This window comes from Mobula birostris, chromosome 7 (assembly GCF_030028105.1).
Source record: "Mobula birostris isolate sMobBir1 chromosome 7, sMobBir1.hap1, whole genome shotgun sequence".
NCBI lineage: Eukaryota > Metazoa > Chordata > Chondrichthyes > Myliobatiformes > Myliobatidae > Mobula > Mobula birostris.
In genome coordinates this window covers 54,811,454-54,831,976 of record NC_092376.1, presented here as the reverse complement: position 1 = coordinate 54,831,976, position 20,523 = coordinate 54,811,454, and the positions used below count along the sequence as shown (strand labels likewise).

The 20,523-nt window shown below is 42.6% G+C and overlaps 2 protein-coding genes across 2 annotated transcripts in view; both read left to right on the top strand.

Moving 5' to 3' along the window:
- Nucleotides 1-1,158, top strand: part of LOC140200626 (high-affinity choline transporter 1-like) — a 49,800-nt gene extending 48,642 nt beyond the window's left edge. The window contains exon 8 of the mRNA XM_072264197.1: nucleotides 526-1,158. Coding sequence (XP_072120298.1) covers nucleotides 526-1,158 — 633 coding nt within the window. The remainder of the gene's footprint in view (nucleotides 1-525) is intronic.
- LOC140200212 (GRIP and coiled-coil domain-containing protein 2) overlaps nucleotides 1-20,523 on the top strand; it is a 448,110-nt gene that overhangs the window by 137,981 nt on the left and 289,606 nt on the right. The gene's annotated exons all lie outside the window — the stretch shown is intronic.

Sequence of the window (20,523 nt, the reverse complement as noted above, 5' to 3'; positions counted from 1 at the left end):
TCGATGATAGGTGGGAGGAGGTGACTTAGTATAAATTAGTATCAGGACTGGCACAAAACTCTGTGCCAAATGGCCTGTCCAGTGCTGTGTCTTTTTCAATATCAGGCAATTTATTGATTGCCAGTCATTTGAAAAGTTAACTGTAGGATCCTGTTCCATGAACCCACAGGTATAATGGTCCTCCATGGGGAGCTAGTTGACTTGAGGCATGGTGGCAGAATTAATACCATGATTACACTTGCCAGGAATTGCATGTATTTAGATAATGATTAAGTTCAACTTCGGTCTGTAATTAAAGAGTCTATTGCCAACTGCTGTCTGTGCTCACACATGAAGAATAATTATTTGAGCAAGGTAGTATGGGTCTGACCAATATGCTCAGCACAATGGGATTCAATGCTCTCATAAGCTGAAGGAAATTTGAAATCGACCTTTTTTGAAATGATCCTTTTTTAATTAATATTTTCAATATGCAGAATAATATCTGTCATTTAGTCCATTTTTTCTTAATTGTGTCTTTTTCAGGCCACGGATAATGAACTGGTATGGGTCATGAGAGCAGCCATTGTCACGTTTGGAGGAGCGGCAGCAGGAATGACATGGTTGTCTAATTCTGTCTACGGATTGTGGTATCTAAGCTCAGATCTCATCTTTGTTCTTCTTTTTCCACAACTGGTCTCAGTACTTTTCATCAAAGGATCTAATTCTTATGGCTGCATCACTGGTTACATTATTGGTCTTACCTTGCGTATTTGTGGGGGAGAACCTTATCTACGTCTGAACCCATTTTTCTGCTTCGCAAGGTGCCATTTGGATATTGAGTTTCCAAGTGGACCAATTTATGTTCAACAATTTCCATTCAAAACAGTCTCGATGTTATTATCCTTATTGATGAATTTAAGCGTTTCATATCTGACCAAATATCTTTTTCATAATGGAATGTTGCCTCCCAAGCTGGACTTCCTTGAAAACTTTGTTACAGAGTCCGTGAAAGGAAAAGAAAATAAAGTAGAGCCACTGACAAATGATGACAGTGATGTACACGAAGCAAAACCTTCAGCGAAAGAAGCAAATGATCATCTTGACACTGATTATCCAAGTGAAGAGCCAGCCACCAATGAAGTTTTGGATCCAGTGATTTTAAAAACAGATAACTAACAGTTAACTCTGCTGTAGGTATCTTTAAATATGGATACAAAAATGTATTACACCTGGTGCAAATGCCTAGTAGTTTTGGTTAGCAGGATTATAATAATAAATAAAACACAACTCTCTGGAATACATTTATACTAGTGGACTAAAAATCCCAATTGTGTCAGTTATTACCAGTTAGACATTGTCAGCTAGTTATTGCAACACACACAATATTCTGCAGGAACTCAGCAGGCCAGGAGGCATCTATGGAAAAGAGAAAGCAGTCAATGTTTCATGCCGAGACCCCTCATTTCTCTTGTTTCTCGGCCAGTTATTGTTCAGTTTAGTTTGCAAAAATAATTTGAATTTATATAGCACCTGTAACCTCAGAAAATGCTCCAACCTACTTTCCAGAAGAGCACTAGGGAAAAAAAACCTATAGAATTACTAATATGCTGAAGAATGACAAAAGCTTAATCCAAAGATCTTAGCGACATATTCCTGATGGAAAGGCTTCTGAAAGGAGTGGTTTAGAGTAGAAGCTCCAGGTTTAGATCTGAAAAACATTGAAGCAAGTAGCGGTAGATGGAACCAACATTGAAGGAATACTGAAAACTGTAGGAAATAGCGATGAGACATAGTTGGGGGCAAGAATATGGTGGAATTTCACACGAGCATGACATGTTTAAGAACAGTAAGTTGCTGGACCAAGAGCCAAAGCAGGACGAGGAACGCATGTTGCTGAGTGAATAGACCAATACGAGGTGCATGGTTCAATGTGGACAGTGCCCATGCTGGGCTTTATGTGAAGGAGAGGCTGACCAGAACATCATTGGAATAACCTGTTCCAGAAGTTACATAAATAACATTCTTGTACGGAGGTGTGTGATGTTACAATTATGCAGTATATGCAATAAAAAGTAAATGGGGTCAAAATTCTGCATCAGCACTATAGGCTTCAAAGTGTTCAGTTCAGCTTCAATTCAGGTGAAGATTGATATTCTTGGGTGCTCATTTATGATTTATTTTGCCACACCAATTCTCTCTCAATAAAGTGATATTTCTTGATGTTTTTAAAATTTATGTTAACTTTTCAATTATCTCTTCTATCAAATTACTTGCAGTTGTTGAGGGTTTAATATCCTTATTATCTACTGATCATTAACGCTCACCAATAATCGAATGGGTTAATATTTGCTCGAGGTAACCCAAAAGTGACTGGTCAAAAAATGATGAAAATTGGCTGATTTATAATATATACAGCTATACCGCAATATTATCAATGGTGCTGAGTGCAGGACCTACAAAAATCCAGCCAGTGATGTCTGCTCCTTTACCTATACAATGCATTCTGTTTTTGTTTATAAGTTAAATGTGGCTAAATTTGTGAATTAGTACAGAGGTAAAATGGATACTAATTCTTTCTGCAGGTTCTGATTTGTATTGCCTGCTCCTGAATTTCTAAGGATGTTTTGGTGAATATGCCTGATTTCACCAATAGAGGGTGCATCAGCACATGTAAATGGTGTGCAGATAAAATACTCATGTGTCTGCACTAGACTTCACCAGCGCTTATCAATGTGGTGTGGATCGCTTTATCTTTCAGACATTTTGACACTAAAATAATTGGAAGAGCATCTTGTGATATTAGGACTGAAAATAGATAAAAATGTATTGAGTGAGTTGGTGAAACCTTGGTAAATGGAGTGTAATCTGGGAAAATGTAGTTTGCATCAGCAAATCTGTGGATGATACCAAGAGTGGGGGTGTAGTGGATAGTAAGGAAGACTAACAAAGCTTGCAATGGGATCTGGATCAGCTGGAAAAATGGGATGGAAAACATCAGATGGGATTTTAATGAGGACAAATGTGAGGTGCTGCACTTTGGGAGGACAGATAGGATTACACTTACACAGTGAGTGGTAGGGCATTGAGGAGTGTGGTAGTACAGAAGGTTTGTGACTACACCTGTGGTGTCACAGATAGATATGGTCATAAAGAAAGCTTTTGGCACATTGAACTTTATAAATTAAAGTATTGGGTACAACTGTTAGATGTTATGTTGTAGTTGTATAAGATGTTGGTGAGGCCTAATTTGGAGTATTGTAAGCAGTTTTGGTCACCTACCTACAGGAAAGATGTCAATAAGACTGAACGAATACAGTGAAAATTTGCAATGATGTTGCCAGGACTTGAGGGCCTGAGTTATAGGGAAAGTCTGAATAGGTTCGGACTTTATTCCCTGGAGCATAGAAGAATGAGGGGAGATTTGATGAAAGTATACATAAATGAGCGGTATAGATAGGGTAAATGCGGGCATGATTTTTCCACTGAGGTTGGAAGATACTAGAACTAGAGGTCATGTGTTAAGGATGAAAGATGGCATGTTTAAAGGAAACAAGAGGAATAATTTCTTCAGTCAGAGGGTGGTGAGAGTGTGGAATGAGCTGTTAGTGGAAGTGGTGGATGTGGGCTCGATTTTAAATTTAAGAGAAATTTGGATAGGTACATGGATGGGTCGGTCATAGAGGGCTATAGTCCTGTGCTAGTTGATGGGACTAGGCAGATAAGTAGCTAGGCACAGACTAGATGGACTGAAGGGCATGTTTCTTTGCTGCCGTGTTCTGACTGTATGCATCAGTTAGAGGAATGTAAAGGCAGACTGCAAGTGACTAAAATACAGTGGGATGTAGGTGTTCCTGTACACCTGTTACAAACATTAGCAAACAGGTGCAGCAAGTAGTTAAGAAGAAAAAGCAAATGGCATGTTGCCCCTTTTTGCAAACAGGTTGGAGTTTAGAAATATGGAAATGTTGTCACATCAGAAGTACTGTGTGCTCTTTTAGATACCTTAAGAAATTATATCTTAGCATTGGAGCCAGTCCAACAGAGATTCACCAGGCTTGATTTGGGGGATGTGGGGATTATTCTATCACAAGAAGCTAAAGAAATTAAATCTATGTATATATTTTCAGAGTTTAGAAGTCTGAGGGATGATCTCATTGAGACATAAGATCATCAGGATGCATTACCCTTTTGCAAAGGGTGGTGAATTTAAGACCATAAGATGTAGGAGCAGCACTAGACTATCTGGCCCATCGAGTCTACTCTGCCATTTTATCATGGCTGATTCAATTTTCCTCTCAGCCCCAATCTCCTGCCTTCTCTCCACATCCCTTCATACCCTGACCAATCAAGAATCTATCAACCTCTGCCTTAAATATACATAAAGACTTGGCTTCCACAGCTGCCTGTGGTAAAGAATTCCACAGATTCACCACAATCTGGTTAAATAAATTCCTCCTCATCTCTGTTCTACAAGGACGTCCCTCTATTTTGAGGCTGTGTCCTCTCCCACCATGGGAAGCATCCTCCCTACATCTAGTCCATCAAGGCCTTTCACCATTTGATAGGTTTCAATGAAGTCACTCCTCATTCTTCTGAATCTAGTGAATACAGGCCCAGAGCCATCAAACACTCTTCATATGACAAGCCATTCAATTCTGAAATCATTCTTGTGAACCTCCTTTGAACACTCTCAGCACATCCTTTCATAGGTACGGTGGCCAAAACTGATCGCAATACTCCAAGGAAGGCCTCACCAGTGTTTTATAATGTATCAACATTACATCAACAACAGGAATTCTGCAGATGCTGGAAATTCAAGCAACACACATGGAAGTCGCTGGTGAACGCAGCAGGCCAGGCAGCATCTCTAGGAAGAGGTACAGTCAACGTTTCAGGCCCAGACCCTTCGTCAGGACTAACTGAAGGAAGAGTTAGTAAGAGATTTGAAAGTAGGAGGGGGAGGGGAAGATCCAAAATGATAGGAGAAGACAGGAGGGGGAGGGATGGAGCCAAGAGCTGGACAGGTGATTGGCAAAGGGGATATGAGAGGATCATGGGACAGGAGGTCCAGGGAGAAAGACAAGGGGGAGGAACCCAGAGGATGGGCAAGGGGTATAGTCAGAGGGACAGAGGGAGAAAAAGGAGAGTGAGAGAAAGAATCTGTGTATAAAAATAAATAACGGATGGGGTACGGGGGGAGGTTGGGCATCAGCGGAAGTTAGAGAAGTCAATGTTCATGCCATCAGGTTGGAGGCTACCCAGACAGAATATAAGGTGTTGTTCCTCCAACATGAATGTGACTTCATCTTTACAGTAGAGGAGGCCGTGGATAGAAATGTCAGAATGGGAATGGGATGTGGAATTAAAATGTGTGGCCACTGGGAGATCCTGCTTTCTCTGGCAGACAGAGTGTAGGTGTTCAGCAAAGCGGTCTCCCAGTCTGCATCGGGTCTCGTCAATATATAGAAGACCACATCGGGAGCACCGGACGCGGTATATCACCCCAGCCGACTCACAGGTGAAGTGTCGCCTCATCTGGAAGGACTGTCTGGGGCCCTGAATGGTGGTAAGGGAGGAAGTGTAAGGGCACGTGTAGCACTTGTTCTGCTTACAAGGATAAGTGCCAGGAGGAAGATCAGTGGGGAGGGATGGGGGGGGGGGGACGAATGGACAAGGGAGAGAACCCTGCGGAAAGCAGAGGGTGGGGAGGGAAAGACGTGCTTAGTGGTGGGATCTCGTTGGAGGTGGCGGAAGTTACGGAGAATAATATATTGGACTCGGAGGCTGGTGGGGTGGTAGGTGAGGACCAGGGGAACCCTATTCCTAGTGGGGTGGCGGGAGGATGGAGTGAGAGCAAATGTGCGTGAAATGGGAGAGATGCATTTGAGAGCAGAGTTGATGGTGGAGGAAGGGAAGCCCCTTTCTTTAAAAAAGGAGGACATCTCCCTCATCCTGGAATGAAAAGCCTCATCCTGAGAGCAGATGCGGTGGAGACAGAGGAATTGCGAGAAGGGGATGGCATTTTTGCAAGAGACAGGGTGAGAAGAGGAATAGTCCAGGTAGCTGTGAGAGTCAGTAGGCTTATAGTAGACATCAGTGGATAAGCTGCCTCCAGAGATAGAGACAGAAAGAACTAGAAATGGAAGGGAGGTGTCGGAAATGGACCAGGTAAACTTGAGGGCAGGGTGAAAGTTGGAGGCAAAGTTAATAAAGTCAACGAGCTCAGCATGCGTGCAGGAAGCAGCGCCAATGCAGTCAGCGATGTAGCGACGGAAAAGTGGAGGACAGATACCAGAATAGGTAGGGAACATAGATTGCTCTACAAAGCCAACAAAAAGGCAGGCATAGCTAGGACCCATACAGGTGCCCATAGCTACACCTTTAGTTTGGAGGAAGTGGGAGGAGCCAAAGGAGAAATTATTAAGAGTAAGGACTAACTCCGCTAGACGGAGCAGAGTGGTGGTAGAGGGGAACTTGTTAGGTCTGGAATCCAAAAAGAAGCGGAGAGCTTTGAGACCTTCTTGATGGGGGATGGAAGTATATAGGGACTGGACATCCATGGTGAAAATAAAGCGATGGGGGCCAGGGAACTTAAAATCATTGAAAAGTTTAAGAGCGTGAGAAGTGTCACGAACATAGGTAGGAAGGGATTGAACAAGGGGGGATAAAACCGTGTCGAGGTATGCAGAAACGAGTTCGGTGGGGCAGGAGCAGGCTGAGACAATAGGTCTGCCAGGACAGGCAGGTTTGTGGATCTTGGGTAGGAGGTAGCAACGGGAAGTGCGAGGTATGGGAACTATAATGTTGGTAGCAGTGGATGGGAGGTCCCCTGAGCGGATAAAGTCGGTGATGGTGTGGGACACAATGGCCTGGTGCTCCTTAGTGGGGTCACGATCGAGGGATAAATAAGAGGAGGTATCCGCGAGTTGTCGCTGTGCCTCGGCAAGGTAGAGGTCAGTACGCCAGACTACAACAGCACCCCCCTTATCGGCAGGTTTAATAGTAAGGTTAGGATTAGTGCAGAGGGAGTGGAGAGCAGAGCGTTCCGAAGGAGTGAGGTTGGAGTGGGAACAAGGTGCTGTGAAGTCGAGACGGTTGATGTCCCGTCAGCAGTTAGCAATAAAGAGATCCAGAGTAGGCAGAAGACCAGAGCGGGGTGTCCATGAAGAAGAGGAGGGTTGAAGACGGGAGAAGGGGTCATCGGTGGGGGTGGAAGAGTCCTTGCCGAAGAAGTAGGCTGGGAGATGGAGACGGCGGAAGAAGAGTTCCGCATCATGGCGAACACAGAACTCGCTGAGGTGTGGGCAAAGGGGGACAAAGGTGAGGCCCTTACTGCGGACAGAGCGTTCTGCCTCCGACAGTTGATGGTTGGAGGGGATGGTAAAGACCCGGCACGGATGACAGCTGGGATCAGAGGGGGGAGGGGGGAGGCTGGGGGTCAGTGGAGAGGGGAGGGTTGGGGTGAGAGGAAGATGGAGCCTCTGAATACCCAGGAGCTGACTGTGGTATCTGAGGGAGACGGGATTGCAGAGTATTGGTGGGGGAAGGGGAGACGGGAGTCACAATAGCAGCACATAAAGACCCGGCCTGGAGTTCATGGCTGGCGTCGCAGTTGGTGGTTGCGCAATCGCTGTGAAGGTGTCCATGGTTGTTGCTGAAGTCCAGGTTTTGAATATGCCCTGAGGTGTTGGAGCCGGCGAGATCAATGGTAGAGGCAATCTGAGGTTCATGCCTGCTAGTTTCAGGGCCAGCAGGCTCTGGGGTCCGTAGATGTAGGATCTTGCGATCTTTGCCTAACATGACAAAGTCAAAACAATGGCGATTGCAGGCATGGATCTGACAGAGGATGAAATAACGGATAGGACCATTACAGACAGTGAAGGAAGTGTCCTGAAGATGTGGAAGGGTCTGGGATAGGGACACCAAATACCTCCTCGTGGTGGAGAAGGTCGCCTTCAGAGCTTGACGGGAGAAGCAGCGAGAGGTAGAGTCAATAAAATGTGAGTACCTGGGATCCTCAGAAGGTCCAAATTGAGAGGCTTGGAAACGAATCCTAAAGCCAACTGGAGGAAGTTGGCGATGGAGGGACGTTCCAAGAAAGGATACATGGCTGTGATAGCGGGTCTGAGTCAAAATGTGGTCGAAAAGTTGAAGAGCCGAAGAAATTACAGATGGGGAGCAGTGAGAGATGTTATACACACATTCTTTCTCTCACTCTCCTTTTTCTCCCTCTGTCCTCTGACCCTTGCCCATCCTCTGGGTTCCCCCCCCCCCGTCTTTCTCCCTGGGCCTCCTGTCCCATGATCCTCTCATATCCCCTTTGCCAATCACCTGTCCAGCTCTTGGCTCCATCCCTCCCCCCACCCCCCCCCCATCTTCTCCTATCAGTTTGGATCTCCCCCTCCCCCTCCCACTTTCAAATCTCTTACTAACTCTTCCTTCAGTTAGTCCTGACCAAGGGTCTCAGCCTGAAACGTCGACTGTACCTCTTCCTATAGATGCTGCCTGCCTGCTGCGTTCACCAGTAACTTTGATGTGTGTTGCTCAATATTATGTCCTTGCTTTTATACTTTAGTCCTCTTGAAATGAATGCTAACATCACATTTGCCTTCCTCACCACAGACTCAACCTGCAAAATAAATGTTTGGAAATCCTGTACAAGGACTTCCAAGACCTTTTGCACCTCAGTTCTTTGTATTTTCTCTCCATTTATAAAATAGTCACCCCTTTCATTTCTTCTAGCAGGATGCATGACCGTACACTACCTGACACTACTGTATTTCATCTGCCATTTCTTTGCCCACTCTCCTCATCTAAGTCCTTCTGTAGTCTCTCTACTTCCTCAAAACTATCTATTCCTTCGCCTATCTTCATATTTTCGACAAAGCCATCAATTCCGTCATCCAAGTCATTGACATATAATGTAAAAAGAATTGGTCCCAACACAGACCCCTGTGGAGCACCACTAGTCACCAGCAGCCATCCAGAAAAGCCTCCTTTTATTCCCACCCTTTGCCTCTGCCAATCACTCACTGCTTTATCCATGCTAAAATCTTTCCTGTAATATCATGGGCTCATAGCTTGTCAAGCAGCTTCATGAGTGGCACCTTGTCAAAGACCTTCTGAAAATCCAACTACACCATATCAACTGATTCTCCTTTGTCTATCCTGCTTGTTATTTCTTCGAAGATTTCCAACAGGTTTGTCAGGCAAGATTTTCCCTAGAGGAAACCACGCTGATTATGGCCTATTTTATAATGTGCCTCCAAGTTCCCTGAGACCTCATCCTTAATACTCAACTCCAACATCTTCCCAACCACTGAGGTCAGACTAACTGGCCTACAATTTCCTTTCTTCTGCTTCCTCACTTCTTGAAGAGTGGAGTGACATTTGCAATTTTCCAGTCTTTGGAACCATTCCAGAATCTAGTGATTCTTGAAATATCATTACTAATGCCTCCACAATCTCTTCAGTCATCTCTTCAGGACTCTGGAGTGTACACCATCTAGTCCAGGTAACCTATCTACCTTCAGATCTTTCAGTTTCCCAGGCATCTTCTCTCTAATTATGATAACTTCACTCACTTCATGCCCTGACACTTGGAGCTTCCACCATACTGCTAGTGTCTTCCACGGTGAAGAATGATACAAAATGCTTACTCAGTTCATCCGCCATTCCTTGTTCCCATTAGTAACTCTCCAGCAGTCGTTTTTGAGTGGTCAGATATCCACTTTCATCTCTCCTTTACACTGTACGTATCTGAAGAAACTTGTGGTATCCTCTATAATATTGTTGGCGAGCTTTCCTTCCTATTGCATCTTTACCTTCTTAATGAATTTTTTAGTTGCCTTCTGAGATATTTGAAAACTTCCCAATCCTCTAAATTCTCTGGAAATCTTTTTCTTAGTGGGTTGTGGAGGCTAGAATACAATTTTTGAAAGAACAGGAGATTGGCACAGATGAGGAGATGAAACCTGGGGCAAATCTCATTTATCATATGGGACCCTAAGGGTCCAAGTGGGCTAATCCTGGTCCTATTTTCTTATTATTCTAGATTGTTATTTATCTTACTCAGCCCTAAATGTTCCAATGTCTGTCACTAGATGAGAGTTTGGTTAACATAACCATAAGCTGAACTGTGGGATACAAGTTGATAAGTAGTGATAGCAAGAAACTCCTTCTGGGGTTTTGAAGATCATTTCTGACCACAAAAAACCAATCCAAAACATTAAATGTGTTACCTCTATAGCCTGCTTTTGGACCAACTACTTCCTGAAGCCTACACTCCTGGTGAAGTTTGCAGCCCAGCTAATGATCAAGGCTGTTCTGCGTTAAGATGTGGTCAGAGTCTCGATACCATCGACATCCTCTGACACGAATTTCAGCTAGCTGCTGTAGTAGTCCTACTTGCTGGCAAGGGTGTACCTATTAAAGTGGCACGAGGCCTGCCATGTGGAGCGCACTAGATTGTTGCAAGGATTTTTTTTTACCCTCCCTCATCTCATCCCTGTAGGGCATAGACAATTCAAAATGATCATTTCAATAATGCTTATCTTAAAGCAATAGGGTTTTATTATCAAGAAATAATTTCTTTATTTTATTTGTATTAAAAGTCATTTTCCTGCTTCACACTCACAATACTAAAAGTTGTCAATCTCTTACATATAGTGATGGTGGCCAGGCTTGTATAGGTGCCAGTTTTCTAGACATTTAGCATTTGGAGGCAAAACAGGAGGAGGAGATGTAATTTTACCACAGTGGTTACTGAAGAAATTTGCTGAGCCCTCCCCCATACCACCAATAACAATTGCTCTACACACAGTCTCCTTGACCTAGCCAGATAACCATCTCTACCCATGCTGAATAAAGAATAAAGTCATATTAAAACCTCTCTTCCTAAAGGCACACCACCATTTTTACTGTTAAACTGGTGTTAATCATCCACAGTTTGAATGATGTTTATGAAAGCCAATATGTGCAGGAACTTAAGGATAATTCAAGCAATAACCTATTCCTTGGAATCGATAAGAAATTGATTGAAGGATGGGAATCAATTGTACATAGCAGATGAGATATTTTAAGATGGTGGAATTAAAGTTAACTTTAGTTATTTTTATGTTAGCATTATGCTCAAAACCTTGGCACCAACATTACATGGACTCAAATCTCAATAAAATCTTAAAATATGCAGTTGATGAGACAAGATGGATAGGAAGCACAAATGTTGAAAATACTACAAATAAGGCATTAATGGAGACGTGTAGTTCAATAGATGGTAAGAAATCTCTGTAAAAGCGGTGAGTATTTGCACTGATACAGCACATTACATAGTGTTGCAATATCAGAAAGCAATTTACAATTGAAGTACTCTAACAGCATAAGTTTTGTGGCAATGCAGGCAAAGGCAGCAGTGAATTTGTACATAGCAAGCTACTAATTAGATCATAAGACCACAAGACAAAGGAGCAGAAGTCGGCCATTCAGCCCATCGAGTCTGCTCTGCCATTTTATCATGAGCTGATCCATTCTCCCATTTAGTCCCACTCCCCCGCCTTTTCACCATAACCTTTGATGCCCTGGCTACTCAGATACCTATCAATCTCTGCCTTAAATACACCCAATGACTTGGCCTCCATTGCTGCCCGTGGCAACAAATTCCATAGATTCATCACCCTCTGGTTAAAAAAATTCCTTCGCAGTTCTGTTCTGAATGGGCGCCCTTCAATCTTTAAGTCATGCCTTCTCGTACTAGACTCCCCCATCATGGGAAACAACTTTGCCACATCCACTCTGTCCATGCCTTTCAACATTCGAAATGTTTCTATGAGGTCTCCCCTCATTCTTCTAAACTCCAAGGAATACAGTCCAAGAGCGGACAAACGTTCCTCATATGTTAACCCTCTCATTCCCGGAATCATTCTAGTGAATCTTCTCTGTACCCTCTCCAACGTCAGCACATCCTTTCTTAAATAAGGAGACCAAAACTGCCCACAGTACTCCAAGTGAGGTCTCACCAGAGCCTTATAGAGCCCCAACATCACATCCCTGCTCCTATACTCTATTCCTCTAGAAATGAATGCCAACATTGCATTCGCCTTCTTCACCACCGACTCAACCTGGAGGTTAACCTTAAGGGTATCCTGTACGAGGACTCCCAAGTCCCGCTGCATTTCAGAACTTTGATTTCTTTCCCCATTTAAATAGTAGTCTGCCCGTTTATTTCTTCTGTCAAAGTGCATAATCGTACACTTTCCAACATTGTATTTCATTTGCCATTTCTTTGCCCATTCTTCCAATCTATCCAAGTCTTTCTGCAGACTCTCTGTTTCCTCAGCACTACCGGCCCCTCCACCTATCTTCGTATCGTCAGCAAACTTAGACACAAAGCCATCTATTCCATAATCCAATTCGTTGATGTACAATGTAAAAAGAAGCGGCCCCAACACTGATCCCTGTGGAACACCACTGGTAACCGGCAGCCAACCAGAATAGGATCCCTTTATTCCCACTCTCTGTTTCCTGCCAATCAGCCAACGCTCTATCCACGTATGTAAATTTCCCATAATTCCATGGGCGCTTATCTTGTTAAGTAGCCTCGTGTGTGGCACCTTGTCAAAGGCCTTCTGAAAATCCAAATATACAACATCCACTGCATCTCCCTTGTCTAGCCTACTTGTAATTTCCTCAAAAAATTTTAATAGGTTTGTCAGGCAGAATTTTCCTTTAAGGAATCCATGCTAAGTTTTGCCTATCTTGTCATATGCCTCCAGGTACTCTGTAACCTCATCCTTGACAATCGACTCCAACAACTTCCCAACCACCGATGTCAAGCTAACAGGTCTATAATTTCCATTTTGCTTCCTTGCCCCCTTCTTAAATAGTGGAGTGACATTTGCAATCTTCCAGTCCTCCAGAACCATGCCAAAACCTATTGACTTTTGAAAGATCATTGCTAATGCCTCCACAATCTCCACAGTTACTTCCTTCAGAACACAAGGGTGCATTCCATCTGGTCCGGGAGATTTATCTACCTTTAGACTATTCAGCTTCCTGAGTACTTTCTCTGTCATAACTGTGACTGCGCACAATTCTCTTCTCTTCCCTACCACCCTTGAGTGTCCGGTATACTGCTGATGTCTTCCTCAGTGAATTAATACGACAATTTGCATTTGTAAACCATCTTTAATATGCAGGAATGTCCTAATGAGGAACATCAGACACAGACTGACAATAAGCCTTGTTGTGCTATGGCCAAAAGTTTGATTGAAACACAAGGATTAGAAATTTAAGTTCTTCAGATAGAAAGATTCAGTGGGCAGTTTCTAATAAAGATTTAAAGGTGAATGTTGGCTCTGCTACAGTGACATGGTGATGAAAAGCAAGATTACTGGAGCTTTATTTGTTATATGTACATCAAAACATACAGTGAAATGTGTTGTTTGCATCACCAACCAAAAGAGTCTGAGGATGTGCTAGCAGCAGGCAGCAAGTGTCAACAATGCCTCTGGAGTGAACATAACATTCCCGCAGCTTCCCACCCTATCCTGTACATCTTTGCAATGTGGGAGGAAATACACTAGTCACTGGGAGAAGGTACAAACTCCTTACAGACAATGGTGGGAGTTTTCAACCTGACGTGATTGCTGATGCTACAAATGGGAGCAAACACATATAGTAATGGGGAGAAAGTACAAACTCCTTGCAGACAATGGTGGGAGTTGAAACCTGTCATGATCACTGGCACTGTAAAGCATTACACTCACCACTATGCTACCAAGTAGCCCATGCTAAAGTGATAGATTAGGAGTTATTCTTTGAGATTCAAACGATGGTTTTCCAGAAAAGGTAAAACAGCCAAATAAGGAACAACAAAATCTTCGCAATGTTGATACCAACAGCTGAACAGTTGCCTTAACATCACTCCGGTTCAATTAACAATAGTACCCAGATACATGAAACGCACTCGTTAAAATGCTCATATGTGCACCAATCCATCAGATCTTACTTCCCATACACTATCAGATAACCCTTTGAAGTCAGTTTCAACAATGGGAACAATGGATTGAAACCTCACCTGGGAATAAAAATAACTCAGGGCCCAACTCTAAGGCTCTAGATTCTACCTCCCTCAAAAGGATACAATCAGTTTTACAGGGGATCACAAGTAATGTGACCAGTTCACCCAAAGTGGCAAATCAAACCATCTATAGACCAGGTAGGACAGTTGAGGAACAGTGGAATACTTTCAAAGAGATTTTTCACAGTGCTCAACAAAAGTATATTCCAGTCAAAAGTAAGGTCAGTAAGTGTGGGGAGAGCTAGCCTTGGATAACTAAGGAAATAAAAGATAGTATCAAATTAAAAGCTCACGTGTACAAAGTCGCAAAGAGTAGTGGGAGACTGGAGGATAGGGAAAACTTTAAAAAGCAACGAAGAACAACTAAACAAGAAATAAGGAAAGGGAAGATAGAGTATGAAAGTAAATTAGTACAAAATATAAAAACAGATAGCGAAAGTTTTTATAAATATATAAAGCGAAAGTCAACGTAGGTCCCTTGGTAGACGAGAAGGGGAAATTGATATTGGGTGATAAGGAAATGGCTGAGGCATTGGATGACTATTTTGTGTCGGTCTTCACAGTGGAGGACACGTCTAATATGCCAAAGAAGGATGTTATGGACGAAATGGGAGGTGAGGACCTCGATAAAATCACTGTCACTAAAGAGATAGTGATGAGCAAACTGGAGGGCCTGAAGGTAGATAAGTCCCTGGGTCCTGATGAGATGCATCACAGGGTGCTGAAGGAACTAGCGGAGGTTATAGTAGACGTGTTGGTAATCATTTATCAAAACTCTCTAGACTCAGGGCAGGTCCTGGCCGATTGGAAAACAGCAAATGTCACGCCACTTTTTAAAAAAGGATGTAGGCAAAAGACGGGCAACTATAGGCCAGTTAGTTTAACGTCTGTAGTCCGGAAAATGCTTGAAGCTGTCATTAAGGAAGAAATAACAAAACATTTAGAAAGGAGTGGTTCCGTTAGACAGATGCAGCATGGATTCAGAAAGGGCAGGTCCTGTCTGACAAACTTACTGGAGTTCTTTGAGGACATAATGAGCGCAGTGGATAGCGGGAACAGGTGAATGTTGTATACTTAGATTTCCAGAAGGCGTTCGATAAGGTGCCGCACAAGAGACTTATAAATAAGATACAGATGCATGGTCGGAGGAAGTGTATTGGCATGGATAGTGGATTGGTTAACCAATAGAAGGCAGAGAGTTGGTATAAATGGATGTTTCTCCGGTTGGCAGTCAGTGGTGAGTGGGGTGCTGCAGGGGTCAGTGCTGGGCCCGCAGCTGTTTACCATTTACATTGATAATTTGGAAGAGGAGACTGAGTGTAGCGTAGCAAAATTTGCTGATGACACTAAACTGAGTGGAAAAGCAAATTGTACAGAGGATGTGGGGAGTCTGCAGAGGTATACAGATAGGTTAAGTGAGTGGGCTAAGGTCTGGCAGATGGAATACAACGTTGGTAAATGCGAGATCATCCACTTTGGAAGGAATAATAGAAGAGCAGATTATTATTTAAATAGTGCAAGATTGCAGCATGCTGTTGTGCAGAGGGACTTGGCAGTGCTTGTGCATGAATCGCAAAAAGTTAGCTTACAGGTAGAACAGGTTATTAAGAAGGCAAACAGAATGTTGGCCTTCATTGCTAGGGGGATTGAATTCAAGAGCAGAAAGGTCATGCTGCAACTATACGGAGTAATGGTGAGGCCGCACCTGGGGTACTGTGTGCAGTTCTGGTCTCCATACTTGAGGAAGGATATACTGACTTTGGAGGCAGTGCAGAGGAGGTTAACCAGGTTGATTCCAGGGATGAAGGGGTTAACTTATGAGGAGAGATTGAATCGCCTGGGACTATACTCTCTCGAATTCAGAAGAATGAGAGGGGATCTTATAGAAACACACAAAATTTTGAAAGGGATGGATAAGATAGAAGTAGGAAAGTTGTTTCCATTGGTAGGTGAGACTAGAATCAGGGGACTTTGCCTCAAGATTCAGGGGAGAAGATTTAGGATGGAGATGAGGAGAAACTGTTTTTCCCAGAGAGTGGTGAATCTGTGGAATTCTCTGCCCAGGGAAGCAGTTGAGGTTTCTTCATTAAATATATTTAAGCTACAGTTAGGTAGGTTTTTACATAGTAGGGGAATTAAGGTTTATGGGGAAAAGGCAGGTAGATGGAGCTGAGTTTATGGACCAATCAGCCATGATCTTATTGAATGGCGGGGCAGGCTCAATGGATCGGATGGCCTACTCCTGCTCCTATTTCTTATGTTCTTATGAGTGTGGAGTCTGTTTCATTTAACATATTGTCTCAACTTCAAATTCACTGAATTTAGAAACTTGTTTTAAACCTTTTGCAAAACATTACTCCTGTCAGAATTGACATGCAAATCTCAGCAAAAAGTGCTTTGTGTAATATGTAGTGTATGTGCTTCGGTGTTTTATCTGTATTTAGGTTGTAGTGAAATGGAAGACTGGTTCAAAGTTACACTTCATGCACTGGAATCTTGCTCAAGGGTATTCCCTTCAGATCTGAGCACAAACCATGGGACCAGGTGATACTACATACCCAGCAATGTCAAGAACCCTTGACTTTCCATTCAAACATTCAGAATTGGCTTCAAATACAGAATGCGGAGGTGCCAAACATGCCTATAATTGCAAATGTGTTTTGAAATCATCTTGCAAATTTTGATTGCATTGACTTCATTGATCTTTTACAAAAAAGTGTGTGGCAGCATATCTGATGGGAAAAAAATAAAACTTACCACAAAGTGGGTTTTTTTGAAGGCAGTATCAGAATCAGGTTTATTATCACCAGCATGTGGGTTGTGAAATTTGTTAACTTAGCAGCAGCAGTTCAATGCAATACATAATATAGATGAAAAAAGAAAGAAAGAAACTACAGTTTCTCTATATTGAATAGATGAAAAATCGTGCAAAAACAGAAATAGTATATATTTTAAAAATGAGGTAGTGTTCACGGGTTCAATGTCCATTTAGGAATCGGATGGCAGAGGGGAGGAAGCTGTTCCTGAATTGCTGAGTGTGTGCCTTCAGGCTTCTGTATCTCCTACCTGATAGTAACAGTGAAAAAAGGGCATGCTCTGGGTGCTGGAGGTCCTTAACAATGGATGCTGCCTTTAGAACATAGAACATAGAACATAGAATAGTACAGCACATTACAGGTCCTTCGGTCCACAATGTTGTGCCGACCCTCAAACCCTGCCTCCCATATAATGCCTCCCCCACCTTAAATTCCTCCATATACCTGTCTAGTAGTCTCTTAAATTTCACTAGTGTATCTGCCTCCACCACTGACTCAGGCAGTGCATTCCACGAACAAACCACTCTCTGAGTAAAACACCTTCCTCTAATATTCCCATTGAACTTCTCACCCCTTACCTTAAAGCCATGTCCTCTTGTATTGAGCAGTGGTGCCCTGGGGAAGAGGCGCTGGCTATCTACTCTACCTATTCCTCTTAATATCTTGTATACCTCTATCATGTCTCCTCTCATCCTCCTTTCTCTCCAAAGAGTAAAGCCCTAGTTCCCTTAATCTCTGATCATAATGCATACTCTCTAAACCAGGCAGCATCCTGGTAAATCTCCTCTGTACCCTTTCCAATGCTTCCACATCCTTCCTATAGTGAGGCGACCAGAACTGGACACAGTACTCCAAGTGTGGCCTAACCAGAGTTTTATAGAGCTGCATCATTACATCGCGACTCTTAAACTCTGTCCCTCGACTTATGAAAGCTAACTCTCCATAAGCTTTCTTAACTACCCTATCAACCTGTGAGGCAACTTTCAGGGATCTGTGGACACGTACCCCCAGATCCCTCTGCTCCTCCACACGACCGAGTATCCTGCCATTTACTTTGTACTCTGCCTTGGAGTTTGTCCTTCCAAAGTGTACCACCTCACACTTCACCGAGTTGAACTCCATCTGGCACTTCTCAGCCCACTTCTGCATCCTATCAATGTCTCTCTGCAATCTTCGACAATCCTCTACACTATCTGCAACACCACCAACTTTTGTGTCATCTGCAAACTTACCAACCCACCCTTCCACCCCCACATCCAGGTCGTTAATAAAAATCATGAAAAGTAGAGGTCCCAGAACAGATCCTTGTGGGATACCACTAGTCACAACCCTCCAATCTGAATGTACTCCCTCCACCACGACCCTCTGCCTTCTGCAGGCAAGCTTCTTAATCCACCTGGCCAAACTTCCCTGGATCCCATGCCTTTGACTTTCTGAATAAGCCTACCATGTGGAACCTCGTCAAATGCCTTACTAAAGTCCATGTAGATCACATCCACTGCAGTACCCTCATCTATATGCCTGGTCACCTCCTCAAAGAACTCTATCAGGCTTGTTAGACATGATCTGCCCTTCACAAAGACATGCTGACTGTCCCTGATTAGACCATGATTCTCTAAAAGCCCATAGATCCTATCTCTAAGAATCTTTTCCAACAGCTTTCCCACACCGCTTTCTGAGACACCGCTCCCTGAAGATGTCCTGGGTACTTTGTAGGCTAGTACCCAAGATGGAGCTGACTAGATTTACAACTCCCTGCAGCTTCTTTCAGTCCTGTGCAGTAGCCTCCCCCCCATACCAGACAGTGATACAGCCTGTCAGAATGCTCTCCATGGTATATCTATAGAAATTTTCGAGCGTACTTATTGGCATACTAAATCTCTTAAAACTCCTGATGAAGTATGGCCGCTGTCTTGCCTTCTTTATAACTACACATCGATTTGTTGGGACCAGGTTAGATCCTCAGAGATCTTGACACCCAGGAACTTGAAAGTGCTCACTCTTTCCACTTCTGATCCCTCTAGGAGGATTGTCATAGTGCCATCCTTTTGTTGCTGACCAGAAAAGTCAAGCCTTTGATTCAGCAGGAAGGTGTGTGCATATATTCAAGTCAGAATGCTGCGCAGTTAGGGAGAACCACACAAATCATGACATTCCCATGACTTTGCTACATTTCTCCTTTTTTGGTGGAGGTTGTGAGGTTAGGAATTCTGGTGTACCATTCACAGATTGAAGCAACATCTTCTAATATTCTGAATATTCTAATTGTAAAATGTTGGTAAGCAGAATTTTTTTTCTTTGTGATGACTGTGTATTCCACAAATATTCATTTTATTAGGTGCACTTGATAAGCTTTACACACGAATTTGACACTTGCCTTGCTTATCCGCAATGGTTAAATAGAAAAGCATTTGGAAGCAGTCCAGATGACCTATATAGGGGTTGAAGAGATGAATATTGTAAGGGTAAGAAATTTAGTAATTGCTTGGAAAAGAGCAAGGGTAATGTAATAAGAAGAATTGCTTTTCCTCTTATAGCTATTCTTCCCATTTGAGAAATATGGCTGAGCAAAGCAAAGTAATACATGAGTCATAGGTTATAACATTACCCGATCAAGTAGGAAGGTACTCAGTGTCTTTCACTTGTTTGAAAGTCAAAAACCAATCAGAAATTCATATGAATTAGAGCTAATGGAACTATGAGAAAAAAAAAGATACAGTACATCATGTCATCTTACAAATCATCAAGCAATAAAGCATTTTCAGTGTGACTGGCATTACATTAAAACACAAAATTCATATTTGAAGTTTTAAAAGATGCTCTGGTTAAGTGTTAGTTAATTTTATTACGGTATCTAATATATAGTTAGTTACTTTCATTTTAATGTCATGATAGTAATTTAAATATGCTTAATGAAAAAGATGCATAATGACAGTTATCAAAACATTAGCTTATGACTGAACAACTCCAGCTTAGCCTACTAAGCATCACATTCCAACATTGGTCATGAGAATACATCATTTAGTAATTCTTCTCCATTAGCACTGGAGTGTCAGCATTGACCTTGTGCCCAAGTTCAAACCTGAAGCTGACTCTTCTGAGTGCCATCATATGAGAAAAGTCAACTTTAAGATGAAAACAAAAACATCAGAAATAGGCCATATGGCCCCTTATACCTGCCCTTATTCAATAAGATCATGGTGATCACTTAGCTGAATGTGACTTTCTTGCACTGTCCTCATATTCTGTTGATTGTCTAAATATGCAACATTTAAAATATACTTGTACAGGGCTAGGAAAAGGTTTAGAGATATAAGTCAAGTGCTGGCACATGGAACTAGCTTAGATTGGAATCTTGGTCCACAAGGACAAGTTGGGCTGTTTCCATCCTGTATTACTCTTGGACTTCTGACACTATCTCAAAGACTGTTAATTTTCGTTTTGATTATACTCAGCTGGAGTATTCCAAATATTAATCGCCGTCTGAGTAATGAAATTTCTGAAAGACCAATACTTATTTGAGATTGTGACCCCGTTCTAGACATGTTGGAGGAAACACTGTTGGGTAAGAACCCTTTGTATATAAAAAAAAAACATTTCTAATTCTTCAAAACTCCAGAGTGTACAGACCCAATCAGTCTAATGTCT